At 44.7% G+C, this 18,898-nt stretch overlaps 1 protein-coding gene across 1 annotated transcript; it reads right to left on the minus strand.

The window, feature by feature from the left end:
• Positions 1–18,180: 18,180 nt before the first annotated feature.
• On the minus strand, positions 18,181–18,471 carry LOC120226592 (late cornified envelope protein 3D-like). Its single transcript, XM_039224767.1, has one exon. The coding sequence runs from the start codon at positions 18,469–18,471 to the stop codon at positions 18,181–18,183; it is 291 nt and encodes a 96-aa protein (XP_039080698.1).
• Positions 18,472–18,898: the final 427 nt, after the last annotated feature.

Here is an 18,898-nt window from a genome sequence, read left to right on the forward strand (position 1 = left end):
GAGGTGGTATCTCAGTGAGGTTTTGATTTATATTTCCCTGATGAGGAGGGATGCTGAGCATCGTTTCATGTGTCTGTTGGCCATCTGGATGTCCTCTTTGGAGAAGTGTCTGTTCATAACTTCTGCCCATTTCTTCACTGGATTATTTGTTTTTTGGGTGTGGAGTCTGGCGAGTTCCTTATAGATTTTGGATACTAGCCCTTTATCTGATATGTCATTTGCAACTATCTTTTCCCATTCCGTTGGTTGCCTATTAGTTTTATGAATTGTTTCCTTTGCCGTGCAGAAGCTTTTAATCTTGATGAGGTCCCAATAGTTCATTTTTGCTCTTGATTCCCTTGCTTTTGGGGATGTGTCAAGTAAGAAATTGCTGCGGCTGAGGTCAAGGCGGTTGTTTCCTGCTTTCTCCTCTAGGGTTTTGATGATTTCGTGTCTCACGTTCAGGTCCTTTATCCATTTTGAGTTTATTTTTGTGCATGGTGTGAGAAAATGATCTAGTTTCATTCTTCTGCATGTTGCTGTCCAGTTCTCCCAGCACCGTCTGTTAAAGAGGCTGTCTTTTTTCCATTGGATACTCTTTCCTGCTTTGTCAAAGATTAGTTGGCTGTACACTTTTGGGTCCAATTCTGAGTTCTCTATTCTCTTCCATTGGTCTATGTGTCTGTTTTTGTGCCAATACCATACTGCCTTGATGATGACAGCTTTGTAGTAGAGGCTAAAGTCTGGGATGGTGATGCCTCCCGTTTTGGTTTTCTTCTCCAGTATTACTTTGGCTATTCGGGGTCTTTTGTGGTTCCATAAAAATTTTAGGATAGTCTGTTCTAGCTTTGAGAAGAATGTTCGTGCAATTTTGATTGGGATTGTATTGAATGTGTAGATTGCTTTGGGTAATAATGACATTTTAACTATATTTATTCTTCCGATCCATGAGCATGGAATGTTTTTCCCTTTCTTTGTGTCTTTTTCAATTTCCTTCATAAGTTTTCTATAGTTTTCATCATATAGATCTCTTATATCTTTGGTTAGGTTTATTCCTAGGTATTTGATGGTTTTTTGTATAATTGTGAATGGGATCAGCTTCTTGATTTCTCTTTCTGTTGCTTCATTGTTGGTGTATATAAATGCAACCGATTTCTGTACGTTGATTTTGTATCCTGTAACTGCTGAATTCATGGATCAACTCTAGTAGGCTTCTAGTGGATTCTGTCGGGTTTTCTATGTAGAATATCATGTTGTCTGCGAAAAGTGAGAGTTTGACTTCTTCTTTGCCAATTCTTAGGCCTTTTATTTCCTTTTGTTGCCTGATGGCTGATGCTAGGACTTCCAGCTCTTTGTTAACCAAGAGTGGTCAGAGTGGACATCCCTGTCATGTTCCTGATCTTAGGGGAAAAGCTCTCAGTTTTTCCCCGTTGAAGATGATGTTAGCTGAGGGCTTCTCATAGATGGCTTTTATGATGTTTAAGTAAGTTCCTTCTATCCCGACTTTCTTGAGGGTCTTTATTAAGAAGCGATGCTGTATTTTGTCGAATGTTTTTTCTGCATCTATTGACAGGATCATATGGTTTTTATCTTTTCTTTTGTTGATGTGATGTATCACATTGATTGATTTACAAATATTGAACCAGCCCTGTAACCCAGGAATGAATCCCACTTGATCTTGGTGGATAATTCTTCTTTATGTGCTGTTGGATTCTATTTGCAAGTATCTTGTTGAGGATTTTTGCATCTGTATTCATCAAGGATATTGGCCTGTAGTTCTCTTTTTTTGCTGGATCTCTGTCTGGCTTGGGAATCAAAGTGATGCTGGCTTCATAAAATGAGTCTAGAAGTTTTTCTTCGATTTCTATTTTTTGGAATAACTTGAGAAGAATTGGTATTAATTCTGTTTTAAATGTCTGGTAGAATTCCCCAGGGAAGCCATCTTCCCAAAAGGCCCAGGGATTTTATTTGTTGGGAGATTTTTGATAACTGATTCAATTTCTTCACTAGTTATGGGTCTGTTCAGATTTTCTATCTCTTCCCGTGTGAATTTTGGTAGTGAGTGTGTGTTTAGGAATTTGTCCATTTCTTCTAAGTTGTCCAATTTGTTGGCATATAATTTTTCATAGTATTCCCTGATAATTGCTCATATTTCTGAGGGGTTGGTTGTAATCAGTCCATTTTCATTCATGATTTTGTCGATTTGGGTGCTCTCTCTTTTCTTTTTGAGAAGCCTGACTAGAGGTTTGTCAATTTTGTTTATTTTTTCAAAAATCCAACTCTTGGTTTCATTGATCTGTTCAACTGTTTCTTTGGTTTCTATGTTGTTTATTTCTGCTCTGATTTTTTTACTATTTCTCTTCTCCTACTGGGTTTGGGGTGCTCTTGTTGCTCTCCCTCTAGTTCCTTTAGGTGCGCTGTTAGATTTTGCACTTGCACTTTTTCTAATTTCTTGAAATAGGCCTGGAGTGCAATGTACTTTCCTCTTAGGACTGCCTTTGCCACATCCCAAAAAGTTTGGAATATTGTATTTTCATTTTCATTTGTTTCCATATATTTTTAAATAACTTCTCTAATTGACTAATTGGCCCATTAATTCTTTAGTAGGGTGTTCTTAAACCTCCATGTTTTTGGAGGTTTTCCAGACTTCTTCCTGTGATTGATTTCAAGTTTCATAGCATTGTGATCTGAAAGTGTACATGGTATGATCTCAATTCTTTTATATTTATTGAGGGCTGCTTTATGTCCCAGTATGTGATCTATCTTGGAGAATGTGGCATGCACACTTGAGAAGAAAGTGAATTCCATGGCCTCAGGATGTAGAGTCCTAAATATATCTGTCAGATCCCCATCTGGTCCAATGTGTCATTCAAGTCCATTGTTTCTTTAGTGATTTTCTGTCTGGATGATCTATCCATTGCTGTAAGAGGAGTATTAATGTCCCCTGCTATTAGCACAATCTTATCCATAACAGTGTTCTGTTTGTGATTGTTTTAAATATTTAGGTGCTCCTATATTTGGTGCGTTGACATTTATAATTGTTAGTTCTTCCTAATAGATTATATTATTATATAATGCCCTTCTTCATCCTTTGTTACTGTCTTTAAAGTCCAGTTTGTCTGATACAAGTATAGCTACTCCAGCTTTCTTTTGACTTCCAGTAGTATGATATGTATTTCTCCAGATGCTTACTTTTAATCTGAAAGTGTCCTCTAGTCTAAAATACATTTCTTGTTGACAGCAAATCGATGGATTTTTTAAAAATCCATTCTTCTACCCTATGTCTTTTGATTGGAGCATTCAGCCCATTTACATTCAGTGTTATTATTGAAATACATGGGTTTAGAGTCACTGTGTTGTTTGTGGGATTCATGCTTGTGGTGGTGTCTCTAGTATCTTGCGTTCCTTGCAACATTTCCCTCAGAGATTTCCCCTAAGGATTTCTTGTAGGATTGGTTTAGTGGTGACAAATTCTTTCAATTTTTGTTTATTTGGAAAGACTTTTATCTCTCCTTCTATTCTGAATGACAGGCTTGTTAGATAGAGGATTCTTGGCTGCATATTTTTTCTGTTCATCACATTGAAGGTTTCCTGCCATTCCTTTCTGGCCTGCCAAGTTTCAGTCGATAGGTCTGTCACCACTCTGATAGGTTTCCCTTTGTATGTTAGGGGTCTTTTATCCCTAGAGGCTTTCATAATTCTCTCTTTGTCCTTATATTTTGCCAGTTTCACTATGATATGTCATGCAGAAGATCAATTCAAGTTACATCTGAGGGGAGTTCTCTATGCCTCTTGAATTTCAACATCTACTTCCTTCCCCAGGTTGGGGAAGTTCTCTGCTATAATTTGTTCCAGGACTCCTTCACAACCTTTCTCTCTCTCTTCCTCTTCTGGGATTCCTATGATACAGATATTGTTCCATTTGATTGTATCACTGAGCTCTCGAACTCTTCTTTCATGTTCCTGGATCAGTTTGTCTCTTTTTTTCTCAGCTTCCTCTTTTCTCTAATTGTGTCTTCTAAATCACTGATTCTCCTTTCTGCCTCTTCAGTCCGTGCATTGGATGCCTTTATTTTATTATGTATCTCATTTATAGCATTTTTTAATTCATCATAACTATTTTTGAGCTCCATAGTCTTTGTAGCAATAGTTTCTCTGATATCTTCCATGCTTTTTTCAAGCCCAGCGATTATTTTATGACTATTGTTCTAAATTCTTGTTCAGTTGTGTTGCTTGTATCTGTTTTGAGCAGTTCCTTAGCTGTCAGTTCTTCCTGGAATTTCTTTGAGGAGAGTTCTTCTGTTTCTTCATTTTGGTTAGTTTTCTATCTCTTGTTAATTTTAAAAGCTTGTTGTATACTCTGCCTCTGTGAGTTCTGCTGTATTAAAGAGGGCTCTTTGACTGTTTAGGGCCTGTCCTTTCAGGAAGTGTTCTTTGAATGGTGTCTCTTGGTTTCTCTTGTTGAGCATTTGATTATTTTGTTTCCCTACACTTTGGGGTATTTGGGACTCTCCACCATGTGTACTTTGGCTTGTTTCTTGAGGCAGCCCTGGAAAAAGAAAACAGACAACCACACAGGGAACAAAGGTACACAAACGCACAGACAAATCCAATAAACATGCAAACCCAGGCTCAGGTAAAAACGACAACAACAATAAAACAGCTCTCTGGCGGGAATGGGCGTGGTTTGGTGTAGGCAGGTCTCCCCTTCACTGTGTCCGCTGGCCACTCCCCGAGGCCCAGCCTTGGTGGTTGTGGGGAGAAAAATGGTGTCGCCCCAGTCCCTTCTCAATCAAGCGTTGCAAATCACTCCTTTGGGTCCAATCTCCCTGTGCTAAGGACGTTGCCAAGGTGTGCTGAATTCTATGCCCCACACCCTGTCTCGTTTCCAGGTCCCAGTCCGCGGGCTTTGTTTATACCACCCTAAACAGTACTGCAGGTCACTGCTTCCCTGCTGCCAGGCGTTGAGTGGGTGTGGGAGAAGTGTCCCAGCCTCAGATCCACCGGGGGCAAGCAGCGATACAACCTGGGATCCGAGGCCTCTGCGCCCTGCGTGTGTGCAGGGAACGTAGCAGCTTCAGGTCTGCAGCATCAAAGCCACAGCTGTGCGGCTCTTGCCAGGGATGGTGCCTGGAGCACTGCAGAGCTGTTTTTACTGGCACCTTCTGGGACCAGCGGCACCTAGTTCAAAGTCAGCACCCCAGCCAGAACTAAAAACACTCTCTTTCCAAGCGAAGGTTTTTATCTTCTCCAGGGACGGTTCTATGAGCAATCTTAGCTTCTCTTTCCTTTACCCTGGACTCGCCGCAGCTCACCACCGCTCGCCAGGGCTCATCACTCACCGCAGCTGCACACAAGCCGGGTTCCCTCCCCTTTCTCCATATCTCTGGGTCCCGTCCCACCTTTATCTTCCCCACTTCACACTCATGCACTTATGAGGTTTCCTTCCCAGTGTATTCTGTCTCTTTTTCTTCCCAAACTCCTGTGGCTCAGTGTCCTATGACTTCAGGCCTTCTCTGTTTGAAAGATGGATTCAAGCGAGATGCACGGAGCTCCCTATTTCTCTGTCATCTTGCCAGCTCTCCAGTATTTCAGAAAGCAGAAGCATTTCTATTATAAAGTATCTTAGTAATTTTTAAATAGAAGCAGGAGGAAGGTGTAATTGGTAAAGAAGTAGCCATTCCTTATGTTGGCTGAGCAAAGGAGATGTTGGTCATTTTTGTGGCTTGGACAATGATCTTATTTTGTTGGTGATTGGAGTCTTGTTTTTGCCTTGTTTCCTCAGGGTCACAGACTTAGCTTGTCTGAGGTTGGAATTCCATGAACTTCTTTGTGTTTAACTGGTGAACACATAGCCTAGCTATGAGATCTAAGCTAGCTTGGGACTGCTCTTTTCTCATCAACAGTTATGTGATCAAAGCCATGGCCAGTAGTGGGAATAGAGCAGTGAAAATGGGGGGTACAGTGTCTTTCTTCAGGGAGCATTCAGTATAGCCAACTGAACAAATATGGGAGAATTCATTACACCAGTGATAAATGGGCCCCATACAGAAGCTAAATGCCATGGGGCACAGAAGCAAGCCTTGTCCTCAACACAGCAGCAGCCACTGTGCGTTGTAACCCTGAGTTACTGTTGAGGGTGTGGGTGGAAAGTAAGGGAGTGGGATGGGGTAGTGTAGGAGAGACGAGTGAGCAATTTGTGAAAAAGTAACACAAATCACATACTATGAAGAGTTTCAATGGGATAAAGCATCCTTGTAAATAACTGTTGATGGGCAGTTTTCTCTGTCCTTCATGAAACACCAGTGGATGTCTATCAGGCTCTGTCCTAGTCTCATCTCTTACTGTCTGTCTTAGAAGGCTCCACACAAGACCCAGAGATGTAGCTCACTAATCTCACCTTCACTTTGATGAGCTGCTCCTGTATCCTACCCTTCCTTTTCCTCCTGCGATCAGGTGCTCTACAGGCCCCACATGCAGAGCAACCATCCTGTGATGACAAAGAACAGCCATAAGATCATGGCCTAGTCACTTCCCCCAGAGCACCAGGGCAACTCCCCGAAAATGTCCTATCCCAAGAGGCCCATCCCAGGAGCCTTAGCTTCCTCTGGCTCTGAGACATCAAGGAAATACAGAGACTTGTCTGGCTGGATAAATCTTGGGAGAATTTCATGATTTAGTCATTACAATTGGTGTTATAGGAACATATTATCAGGCAGTGTAGATCTCAGGTTTAGCTCCTTGGAGTGCATTCTGGACATTCCATATCAGCTGTCAAAGATGAATCAACAAACACAAGATCCTTCTTCTTTTGCTAATCTCACAGTTCCTTCTCCATTCTGTTCTGTCTCCTCCCACCCCATAACAAATACATTCCATGGCAAGCAGCTGAGTTATTCTTAAGAAAAATGGGAAGAAATAGCCAGAAAGTACCACATACCTTCAATATCAACTTGAAGGCATGTATCTCTAAGGCTCTTATGTAGATCCCAATTTCCCCTCACAGCCGATAGGATGGCAGTGCCCAGGCTCAGCAGGAAGAGTTTGTAGATGGGGGGGGGGGGTGTTGAGCAGGACAGTGGACATTTTGGGGGTACACTTGGGAGGGGCTTGATACTACTACTAGTTTTGCTTCCAGGACATGTTGGGGGGAGTTTAGGACTCTAACTAGAGAAAGTAAAAAGACAAAGAATTATATGTTATTTTGTCAACCTAAAACATGATTCTATTGATTTCAGAGCTTCTGTCTCTGACCCCAGAGGTTAGGGAAAATTCCTGATCAAAGAGGAGTAGGGAAATAGAAAGTAACTTGAGTTGAGGGATTCTGGTTGCAGAGGGTTGATCAATTCTTGGAGCTCTTTTCCTATTTTAGTTTTCAGGCAGAAAATGGGTGCCGGCATTCAGAAAGGGTGAGGGTAGCAAGTCTTACTTAGGAGGCAGCTTCTTACTCTATACATCCCGGGCCCTTTGCGGCAGATGTCAAGAGTTTTGAGGAGAGATGGAATCTAATAACCCCCAAGACTGTTCAAGTACCTGTTGCTCAATCTTCCTGTAGGTCTGCCTTCCTTGATTTTCACAAGTTTATACATAAAAATTATTCATTCATTCTTAAAAGATTTAAAAACCACATATATTGAGATAGTGCCCACTGTCCTGGGCAAAGGAGTTCAAGAACAAAAAAGATGCTGTCCTCATCCTTAGGCTGGCAGTGTAGTGAGGCTGAGAGACAAGTAGTGAAATAAGCATGAGCCAATTGAGGATGTTGTAATACACGTGCATGGGCAGTCCTCAGGCCTGAGGTCAGACTTTTTGGGCGTCTTTCCCCTGTTACTCTTCAGTGACTCCGAGTGAATGACGCCACCAGATGTTGTCACCTGTTACCACTTGGGATGGCTGATGATGAGTGGAAATGTAAAGCCTGTAATCTGTCAAGGCATAGAAAGCCCAAGTAGGGCAAGGAGGAATTCAGGGAACACAAGACACATCCAGGTATCCACCAGGAGAAAGAGGTAATGCTGGTGTGGAGGGGAGATGGGAGCCAGGGGCCTGCTGGAGGCTTCTAGGACCTTGGGGGCAGAAATATATGTTCGTTAAGAGCATTTATTTCAGAAACAGACACTGAGAGTTTTGAATCCCTCTCTTCTCTTCATAGCTGTGTTAAGGCAGGAGCATCTGAGGAAAGAAAAACTATTTATGTACAGGCACCATGAACCACGGCTGTCACAGGTAAGTCTAGAGATGGAGGCAATAAATTGACAAGGGCTGAGGTGACAAATATTGCAAATTAACACACGTTTAAGGACCATTTGTGTCAGTCTCTTAGTGACTATAACATTGAGTAACAGAGAGCCAGGATTAGTAACTCAGAGAAGAAAATGATTCAAATTGGCCAGGGTGGCTAAGAGTTTAGACCATAGATGAATGATAATTGATGGGTGTGACCATAATGAGGCAGATAATGGTGATAATTGTGAATACCTGACGTAAAGTGGACCTAGGTTGTGGAACGCTGCAGTCACCTGAGCTGTGTAGTATCTTTCTCATTGAGTTTACTGTAATGATAGATATACTATTTCACCCTGAATTGTATGTTAAAAATCCTGAAGAATGGGACAAGTCATTTACATTTCAATATATCTTCAAATGACAGATTTTGATAAAAACGCTATTACAGTAGGAAGTGCATCTGATTATCCTGATGCAGGAGAGGCCATCGGTGTGGACATCCTGTTTTAGATGTTCTCATATTTTGTAGCCATGTAGGAAACTGAAGCACTTTCAAGATTCTTGTGTCAGTGTGGGTGTTTACTGAGATTTGGAAATTGAAAGAAGAAGTGGGAAAGAAACAAGGCCAACTTTCAAGCAGACATTTCACTGTTGGTACCAGCATTCTATCCCCTTGCCTTACTTTGCTCTTACCTTTGGTGTGGAAGCAAGAAGACACTAGATGTCTTTTTTGTCACCACCAAACTAACAACATCCAATTCTCAAAATTTTGCCCATAAACGTCTTCACTGGGTTTAGCAGCCTTTTACTAGTCTCAATCAGTCCGAGTGTGAGAAGCCAAATGAATATAGAACCACCTTTGTCTGAATCTGCTGCCTTGCAAGGGAATCAGAAGATAACCTCCAAAGGACCCACTGGAATGTAAGCACCCTGAGAGGAGGGGTTTGTCACTCCTGTTCCTCACTGATTCAAATACCTAGACCGATGCCACATAAATATGTGTTGAATGAATGAATGATTGAACAAATGGGTAGGGGCTTGGCCTGGGAAGTTGTGTCTCTGTGACTACTGAGGACTCACTTGTCAGGGGCAGCTGTTAGTGACGGAATCATAACAGACAACTCCTGGCTTCTGTCTCAAATCCAAATTGTATTGGTTGATTCTGGTCCCATTTCTCCACACCTCTGAGTAGATTCACCGACAGGAGCTCCAGTGGCACATAGCAAGCACTGCCGAGTGTCTAAACCTGTCTCCAGGGATCCCTGGTAGATGACACTCCAAGTTGGTGTCAACCAGGACTGGGACCACAGCAGCCCCTGTGCCAGTGTCTCCAGCAGGAGACTGGCAAAGGGCTGGGCACTGAGGTAGACACTCCAGGGACATTGGGAGGCTGGCATTGCTGCTGGTTGTGCTAGCAGGGCATCTCAGCAGGAGTCAAGGAGCCAGGAGAGAATAAACTAAAAGCAGGGTGTTGAAAAAGCCTGTGGCCAATGTCTTTTCTCTGATGGGTTTCATAGACCCCATGTTCTACTTGTGAACTAAGAAACGTGGAAAGGAAAGGAAAACGTGTTTGGAGTTAATTTAGCCTGGAAAGATGTTTTTTTCCTCTTTAACCTCCTTCTGGAAAAGAACACTGATTCTTTTCTAGTTGGGGTCCCATAGTGTCTTGTCTCCATGTAATCATGGAGGCAAATAAACCCCTTTGGGTGAAGTTTCCTCCAGGATGTCTTGTGGGATGAGTTTATGTCTGAGAACATGTTTAGGAAGAGGGGGAGGTTATACAAAGACCCATGGCCTTTGCAAGTCACAGAAGCACTGAAATATCCCATAAACATGCTCATTAACCCCTCACTATTCCTGCTGTCTCCTTTCTGTCTCCTGCGTCCCTCTCCTCCGATAGAGGCCTGGGCCTGTCTTCCTAACTACCCTTGTTGAGGTCCTGCTCTAGCTGGCCATTCAGCTGGTTTGGTGGGAGACAGAGAAAGCTGATTCTAAGTAGGCTGTGGGACTGGGTTGTCCAGGTAGGAGCTCCTGGGTTAGTGTATTGCTGGAGGTTGGCAGCACCAAACACTCCCAGCCCAGCTCCAGGCACAAGAGTCTATGTTGGACAAAAAGGAGTTAAGAAACCTTCCACTCAGGCCTACAGATGTATTTAACAGAGGCCATGTCCCATGTTCACACTTTGCGATGGGACATAGAGTTGAAGATGATGCATAACCTGGACAGATAGATAAATAGGGAGTCTGTTCCTATGTTCTAGGCGCTATAGCACCTAGTTGTGTAAGCAACTAACTACGAAGCCATTGTTCTTTGTGTGACCTCTATTTTTCCTGCATGTTCTCTGGAGAAATCGGACAGCTATATGGAATCAGCACTTGCTCTTGGGGGTGGTGACTGAGCTGAGGGCTTGGATGTTTTGGATGAGCTGTGTGTGGGTAGAAAATGGATAGAAGGGTGAAGCTGGAGGAAGTGGGGCTCCTGAGAAGAACTTCCTGACACCCAGAAAGCAGCATGGATTCCCTGGACAGGGAGGAGTAGGGCCACATCAGTGCTTGCTTGCAGGGTTAGTATAAAGAAGGAAACTACAATAGCTGAAGTGACAGAGTCACAGTTAACACATTACAAAGGGTGTGATATTTCTTTTTTTTAATTAAAAAATATTTTTAAATTTATATCCAACTCAGTTAGCATATAGTGCAACAATGATTTCAGGAGTAGATTCCTTAATGCCCCTCACCCATTTAGCCCACATCCCTCAACCCCTCCAGTAACCCTCTGTTTGTTTTCCATATTTAAGAGTCTCTTATGTTTTGTCCCCTTCCCTGTATTTATATTATTTTTTCTTCCCTTCCCTTATATTCATTTGTTTTGTATCTTAAAGTCCTCATATGAGTGAAGTCATATGACATTTGTCTTTCTCTGACTGACTAATTTTGCTTAGCATGATACCCTCTACTTCTATCCACATTGTTGCAAATGGCTAGATTTCATTCTTTTTGATTGCCGAGTAATATTCCATTGTGTATACATGCCACATCTTCTCTATCCATTCATCCATTGATGGACATTTGGGCTCTCTCCATACTTTGGCTATTGTTTATAGCGCTGCTATAAACATTGGGGTGCATGTGCCCCTTCGAAACAGCATACAGGGTGTGATATTTCTATCAAATCCCAGAGAATGTGTGCTCTTCATTCAAAGGTCATAAACATACAGTCAAGAGTGGTTCATTTGCTTGAACTAGTTAAGGGAAGTCTGCAAAAGTAAGTGACAGATGGGTTTGATGGAGATAGTTTTGTTGAGTGTGTTGCAATTTATGAGGTCTGCATGGTATTGGGTGCATCTCATGAAAGGGAGCCAGCCTCAAGGTATCTATGTTTTATGTATGATCAATTGATGCAAACTGAGTGCTATTTCCCCTGTGAGTTTCATTTTAATTTTAGAGATGAATTCCCCAACCAATGCATTTCTAATATAAGAATAAATATATTTTTCTATGTTTTTAAGATAAATCAGAGTCAGTATTATAACCAAGCTTTATCTGTATTTAAAATAAATTATGATATTCAATGACTATTAAATATGTTCATTACAAGGGGATGCAATTTTCTTCTACCCATTCAGCCTGGCACTTGAGAATAGAGCAATGCTGTGATTTACTTCAAGTTGCCTGTGGGAATGTAACTGCACTGGGCCACAGGGAAGAAGAGTGGCCCTGGATGTGGATGGGGGAAGGGAGGGTGTGGGCATTTACATCCCCACCAATCCTGTCCTGCCTCCAGCATGTGGTTGATGTCTCCTGCTGGGGGGTAATTTCAGAATCATCCCCAGAACTATGATTGAGTGGTCATTTTGCTCATATTGTTGAGGGTTCTTTCAGTAGATCCTGGACTGGGAAGAGTCACTTAAAGAGTATGGAATGAGTACTTTTTCACAGTAGCTGTCGTAGAGTGGCCATTTTTGCTTCTTAGGGGATAAGTTCTAAAGTTTCTGAACATCTCAGAACTGTGAATATGGAGCCTTCTCTTTTCATAAAATGTAGTGAAGCTGCACCCTGGATTGCATGGCTTGGGTGATTCCATGTGCATCCTGGTGATGTTGCTCATCAATCTTACATCTCCTCCATGAGGATCTCTGCCTTCTCAGTTCTTCCATTTCTCACCAGAGTGGGAGCTCCACAAGCTCTAAGGCTGACCATATGTTCTGTGATGACATGGCTGGGACACCACAGGCTGACCACTTGCTTCCAAGCATGAGGGAGATTCTCTGAGGGTCACTTCTACCAGGAATGCCAGCCTTAGAGCTCTGACTTCCTGGAGTAGAACCCAGCGTGGCTGGATAAATTCTAGATGATTCCATGGTTTGGTAGTGCCGATGGGATGATGGCATTAGGTGGTGGAACAGCTCAGGTCTGGCTCCTTGGAGTGCATTTTTATCAGGTCACATACATTATAAATAAGTGAAGAATCAAACAATGAAAAAACGTTCTCCATTTACTGAAAAACACAGTCTCTTCTGAGCTCAGGACCCTCGTAAAACCAAAACTTCAGCAAAGCCCTGATAAACAACTGAGTCATTCTTAGGAAAATGCATGCCATCTGTTCTTCTAATTTAGACACTTTCTTTTCTTTTCTTTAAAGTTTATTTATTTTTGAAAGGGAGAGAAAGCACTAGCAGAGAAGGGGCAGAGAGAGGGAAGGAGGGAGGGAGAGAGAGAGAGAATTCCAAGAAGGCTTGAAGCTGTTAGCACAGAGCCAGATGCAGGGCTCAAACTCACAAATGTGAAATCATGACCTGAGCTGAAATCCAGAGTCAGACGCTTAACTGACTGAGCCACCCAGACTCCTCAAGACATTTTCCTTTCTATTCTCCTCTGAATCCTAACCTCCTCTCAGATAATGTTTTTGCACTTTGAGATATATAGCATTTATCTATGGCAATGGAGAATGTTCCAGAATGATCCAAGACTAAGAGGAAATTTGGGTTTTTCTTGCTATGTCAGAGTTTGACCAAAGTGCCAGACCCAGAAACAAAGGGATCTATACATACTCACCATTGAAATAAAAACCAGAAAGTCTCAGACTCATCCCCCCAAAATTTGTTCAGAAGATGCAAAACTGTCCTGGTCCCTGCAGTAGCCCCGCCAGCCTGGTCCAGTATGCACATCGGAGAGCTGACAGCTGCATCTGCATCATGTTCTTCAGCTGTGGTTTTCCATCATCCAACAGAGGAGCAGGACTGTGCGTCGGAGCGGGGGTTGGGGGGGGAAGCATTTGATGCAGAGATTTTATGTAGGAGGCAGTGACTAAACGAAAGTGAAACTGTTTTCCTCCAAGAATTCACTGAGTTCAGAATGTTCCATAAAACAACTAGAAAACCTTCTGAAGATCTCTGTTTCAGAGTTTCTCTGAGGTGTCACCCTTTCCACTATCAACCCATCAGCAACATAATCCCAAGGCTCGGGCCATGTTCCCTTAGCCGCATTCAAGACAACCTTCCTTCTTGGTGTTCTTAACCATTACCCCAAGAAAACAGTGCTTTATGGACAAAGATCCTGTGAAATGCTGCATAAGATATCAACCCTGAGAAACTCTACATCCTCAAATCTCACCTTGCCCCAGACCTCGGCTCTTGTGGCCAACGGCAGGTGGTCAGGAATCCATCTCCTCCCTTCCAGAGCATTGCTTCAAGCCCTAGCCTTCCCCGCGCATTCACGTGGGGATCTGAGAGTGCTGATGAGTGGGTGAAATCACTGAGCAGAGGCTTTAGGCCCCCAGGATGGTAGAGGGAGTGCAGGTTGATGGAGTAGAAGGAGAGTCATTCACTCACAAAGGCACACACCCTTATCCCAGAAGGGGGAGCCACGTAGTTACAGAGGAAGATGGGCTTTGAAGATTGAAGAAGATGAGGTCCCTGAAGCAGCCTAGAACCATTGATGAGGACCCTTAGAAGATCAAGTCCCCTGAGGTAGGTGACAGACAGTGGAGGTTTGGAGCATATGAGCATCCGTGTGCTATTCACCTGCCGTCCTCAGAATAGCCTAGAATCTCTCTGCCTCAACTCCTGCCAGACACTTACTTTGCATCTGGATTCCAGGTTTTCACCTGCCTTGCATTTTCTCACAACTCCTTGCACATCCTCATTCATGGTGGGGAGAAGGATGGACACACCAAGGACCTAAAGAACATGTGCCTGTGCTGTGAGCAGAAGGGACACTTAATGATGGATCCTGGGTTCTCAGGGTCCTCCTGTGCTCTGGACAAGGCACAGGCATCACAGGGAGGGGAGGAGCCCTTAGTGCTACTCCTTGTGGGCCTCAGTGTCCTGATGATTGGGAGGGAAAGGGTAAAGGGAACAGGTGATTTTCTGATGGGAAGGATTCAGGAGGCCCCAAATTGTTCAAATTACTGTTTTCTAAACTTTCTGTGAGTCTGTCATTTCTTATATTTCTTTTACTCTTACTATCCTTCTATCATTTCTCCCTCCCTTCCTTCCTTCTTTAACATGTGTTGAGCTGATACATCTCCTTGTAATCTCCATCCTTAGATCCTCCATATCTTCCCAGACAGGTGCCAGGAGTCTTCCTGTGAGGCAAGTCACAGAACTCTTCAAATACCTGTGACTTATTTCCTGTAGGCTTGTCATTCTAATTTTTCATCCATCCATCCATCCATCCATCCATCCATCCATGATCCATGTATCCACTCAGTTATTCAAACAGAATGTGTGCCTTGGGGAGCCTGGGTGGCTCAGTTGTTTAAGTGTGCGACTTGGGCTCAGGTCATGATCTCACAGTTAGTGAGTTCAAGCCCCATGTCAGGCTCTGTGCTGGCAGCTCAGAGCCTGGAGCCTGTTTCAGATTCTGTATCTCCCTCTCTCTGACCCTCCCTTGCTCACATCTCTTTCTCTCTCTCAAAAATAAATAAACATTAAGGGGCGCCTGGGTGGCTTAGTTGGTTAAGTGTGCGACTTTCACTTAGGTCATGATCTCACGGTTTGTGGGTTCAAGCCCCGCGTCGGGCTCTGTGCTGACTGCCAGCTCAGAGCCTGGAGCCTATTTCAGAGTATAAATCACACTCTCTCTCTGACCCTCCCCTGCTCATGCTGTCTCTCTCTCTCCTAGAAATAAATAAAAATAAAAATAAATAAATAAACATTAAGAAAAATTAAAAAAATGTGTTGCTTTGATACAGCAGCCCACCAAGCATTCTGCTATACACATGGAGGTTCAGAAATGAGTAAGATCTGGTCGCTGTTCTTAAGTAGCTAACACACTGTGTGAGCAGGGCAGATGGAGAAGCAATAAAATCAGCTTGATCCAAAGGTTAGTGTTGTCATATGCGTGTGTGGGGAGTCCTCAGGTCTCAGGACAGAGGATTTGGGTGTCAGTCCCCTTAGTCTGCAGTGGCCCTGAGCAGGAGGTTGTGTCCAGATGGTGTCACCTGCTATCACTTGGGCCCGTAGGTGGGATGAGGTGCCTGGCCTGTGAGAGCAGAACTTGGACAAGGGACAGGAGCGGAGGTGTAGGTCCTTGTTCTGGCCATGCATAGCCAGCCCAGATGGCAGTTCCAAGAGGAACTCACTTCCTCACCAGGAGGAAGAGCTAACACTGTACTGACAGTGAGTGTAGTTGAGGGGGCAGTGGAGGATCTAAGACAATGTGGAGGCCAGAATAATGGGCTTGTTAAGCATTCGTTCGGAGTCAGACATTCCTGCACTGGAATCCCTTCTTATCCAGTTAACAGCCAGCACATGTGTAGGAAAACGCTATAAAGTGATAAAGGCACAACAGTCCAAAGGTGCAAGGAATACAATCAAAGACAGAGACAAGCAAACTGAAGCTACAGTGACAAGGTTTACAAATTGAGATGTATGTGAGGACCATTGCGTCAGGATCTCAGTGACTGTGCTATTTATCCTAAGAGCTCCAAGGACAGTTCAGGGGAAGGAGTGATTCAAGTTGGCTGGGGCGGCTAAGGGAGCCTGGCTGAGCTATGAATCATACTTAATGGGCATGGTGATGGTGAGGCTTGTGAACACTTGAGTAGCAGCGATTGAACAAGAGTTTGGGAAGTTATGGTCACGTAAGCCATGTGGAATTTCTCCATTGAGTTTCATTATAACAGTAGAAATGAATTGTCTTCTGAAACATCACATTTAAGAAAGGAAGAGATCTTTTAAATCACAAATATTAATTACAGTGGTGATGAAGAATATTGTTTTTTATAAACATTGATGAAAATGATTTGTCTGGTTATCCTGTTAACGCTAAACCTAGGGGATAGCTGTCCCTTTTTAGGTGATCAAATAAATGACGTTTATGGGAGAAAAGGAGACCCTGAGCAGATCGTTTTCCAGCAGGGCTGTGGGGAGAGGGATGGAGGAGACAGAGACAGGGCCTGCTTGTGTACCAACACGGACCATTAATATTAGCAAGATGTGCCCTCTCCTTTCTTGGCTGTTTCTGGATGTGGAAGCGAGCGGATACTCACATTCTTTTTGGTCTCCACCAGAGCCGCTATCTCAAAGTCCAGGCTGGATGTCTTCTCTAGGTTTATGAGACCAACATCAGTGTCCCAGAAGGGAAGTGGCTGACTGAATAGAGTGCCACAGCGTTTCATTCTGCATCATGTAAAATTGGGGACGGTCACCCACACACCTGTTTGAATGTCAGTGCCTGAAAGAAGACACTTGTTCTGATTCTCTGCTGTCTCCCTAATGCCTAGCACTGAGCACACAGATGTTCAATAAAAGTGCACTGAGTGAATAAGTGGGTCTAAGGCTAGGATGTGGTGTCAACCTGCTGAGCTTTGGGGTGTCTACTTTCCTCCACTGCTGGGAACTCCTCTTTGGGACTTCATTTTAAAGGTTTATTTTGTCACTTCTAGTTTCCCAAGATCTCTCCAGTGTCCCAGCCCAGAGCTCCGTGGGTTGACCCTGCTCCCTTTTCACTCGGATTGAATTCAATCAGAGGAGCAGCTGTCAGTTGTTCAGAGTGACAGCGCAGGGCACTTCTGAGCACAAGTCCTTTCCCCGGCCCTGGCAGCTGCTGTGCTCTCTCTCTCCAGGTTTGCTGGCAGCTGCTGGGTCTAATAAATGTTTGCTCCTAAAATTACATAGATTTATAATCCCAGCAGCACTTCTCATTTTCTCCTATTTTCTAGTTCCTAAAATTTTAATTTCACACACTCCTGTCATCTCATTGATTGAACTTCCAGCCACATAGCTCCCCCTGAACCTTATTAATTTAAATACTTCTCTCCTTTCCGTCTCTCTTCCTGCATTTCACAGAGCCCTTCGGGTTAACTTTTCTTCTGGAGGCTTTTATCTCCTTCTTCCTCTTTTTTTTCTGCTCTTTCGCTGCCTATTTTGTTTATTTGCCTTCGGATTCCTTGTTTCTTAATTAGGACACAGAAATAGTTTATCAAAATAAATACAAGTACCTTATCCCACAATGACAATTCCCAGATTGAATCAACACTCAGATTTCACAGGAAAAAGTCTGTCCTTTTACTGAGAGTTGCAGGGACTCAAATCAATACACCCCTCATCCTCTGTCCCCATCAGGCCTGAAAACTCTCCACCTCCCTTCTACGTGTGGGGCAGAGAACTGATCTGCCATATTCCCGATCTGTCCACGGAGCTGGGCTGTGTAGGCCAAGGAGCTGAGGGGAGGGGCAGAGAGAAATGACACAGGAACCACCCAGGGTAACAGGCACAGAAGGTTTATTTTTCACCACGTCAGGCGCAGGCGCTATCACCAGCAGGTGCAGCAGGGCGGGGACCCTGCCATCCGCACCAGGCAGAGGGAGCGGGGACCCTCCCCGGGCACACCCCCAGCTCAGCCTGGGCAAGCCAGGATGCGGGGTGCGGGAAAGGCTGCGGCCTCGGCCTCGTGGGGCAGGAGGGATGGCCTTTCTGGCCCTAGGATTCCCATTTCCTCTGGGAGCCTGGTCTCAGCATGAGGTCCCGGCTCAGCAGCCGCCCCCGCAGCCATGGCCGCCCCCGGAGCCCCCGGTCTGCAGCCCGCGGCCACTGTCACAGGAGTCGGAGCTGTGGCGCCGGCAGCCATGGGACCCGTGGCGCCTGCGGTGGCTCAGGCAGCAGCCGCCCCCGGAGCTGAGCCCACAGCCGCCCCCGGAGCCTGGAGCGCAGCCTGCGGGGGCTGGGGGCGAGCACTGGGCGGGGCTCTTCGGGGGGCACTTGGGCGACGGGGGGCACTTGGCGGGGGGCTGGCACTGCTGCTGGCTCTGCTGGCAGGACATCGCGGCCGGAGGTGGATCTGGAACAAATAAAAGAAACACGGTGAACACAGAAGCTGCAGACAGAAGTCGCCTCCCTGTGGGTTCTGTCAACACTTGTCCCCCGTGACCAAGCTGCTTTCCAAGCCAAGCTCTGTGCGCCCGAAACGGGGACACGGACTGGACAGACACACTTAGACGCCAGATGGGTCCGTGTGCACCCCTGACAGCACACTCGGAGCGAGAACGAAGGAATCCGGAAGACCCGTGGCCCTGGGGGTTCACCGCCCCTGACAGGTGCCTCAGAGGCTCTTCCCTCTCCATCACCCCCTCCCCTCTGCCGCCCCCTGTCTGGGCCCCTCCTGCTGGTTCTGATCACCTCTGGGCTGGTCGTCCCAAGGCTCCCAGCTGAGGGGACACTCAGGAGATGCAGAGGAGGCAGGAGGAGGCT

Source organism: Hyaena hyaena, unplaced genomic scaffold (genome assembly GCF_003009895.1).
Source record: "Hyaena hyaena isolate Hyena2069 unplaced genomic scaffold, ASM300989v1 scaffold_1773, whole genome shotgun sequence".
Taxonomy (NCBI): Eukaryota; Metazoa; Chordata; class Mammalia; order Carnivora; family Hyaenidae; genus Hyaena; species Hyaena hyaena.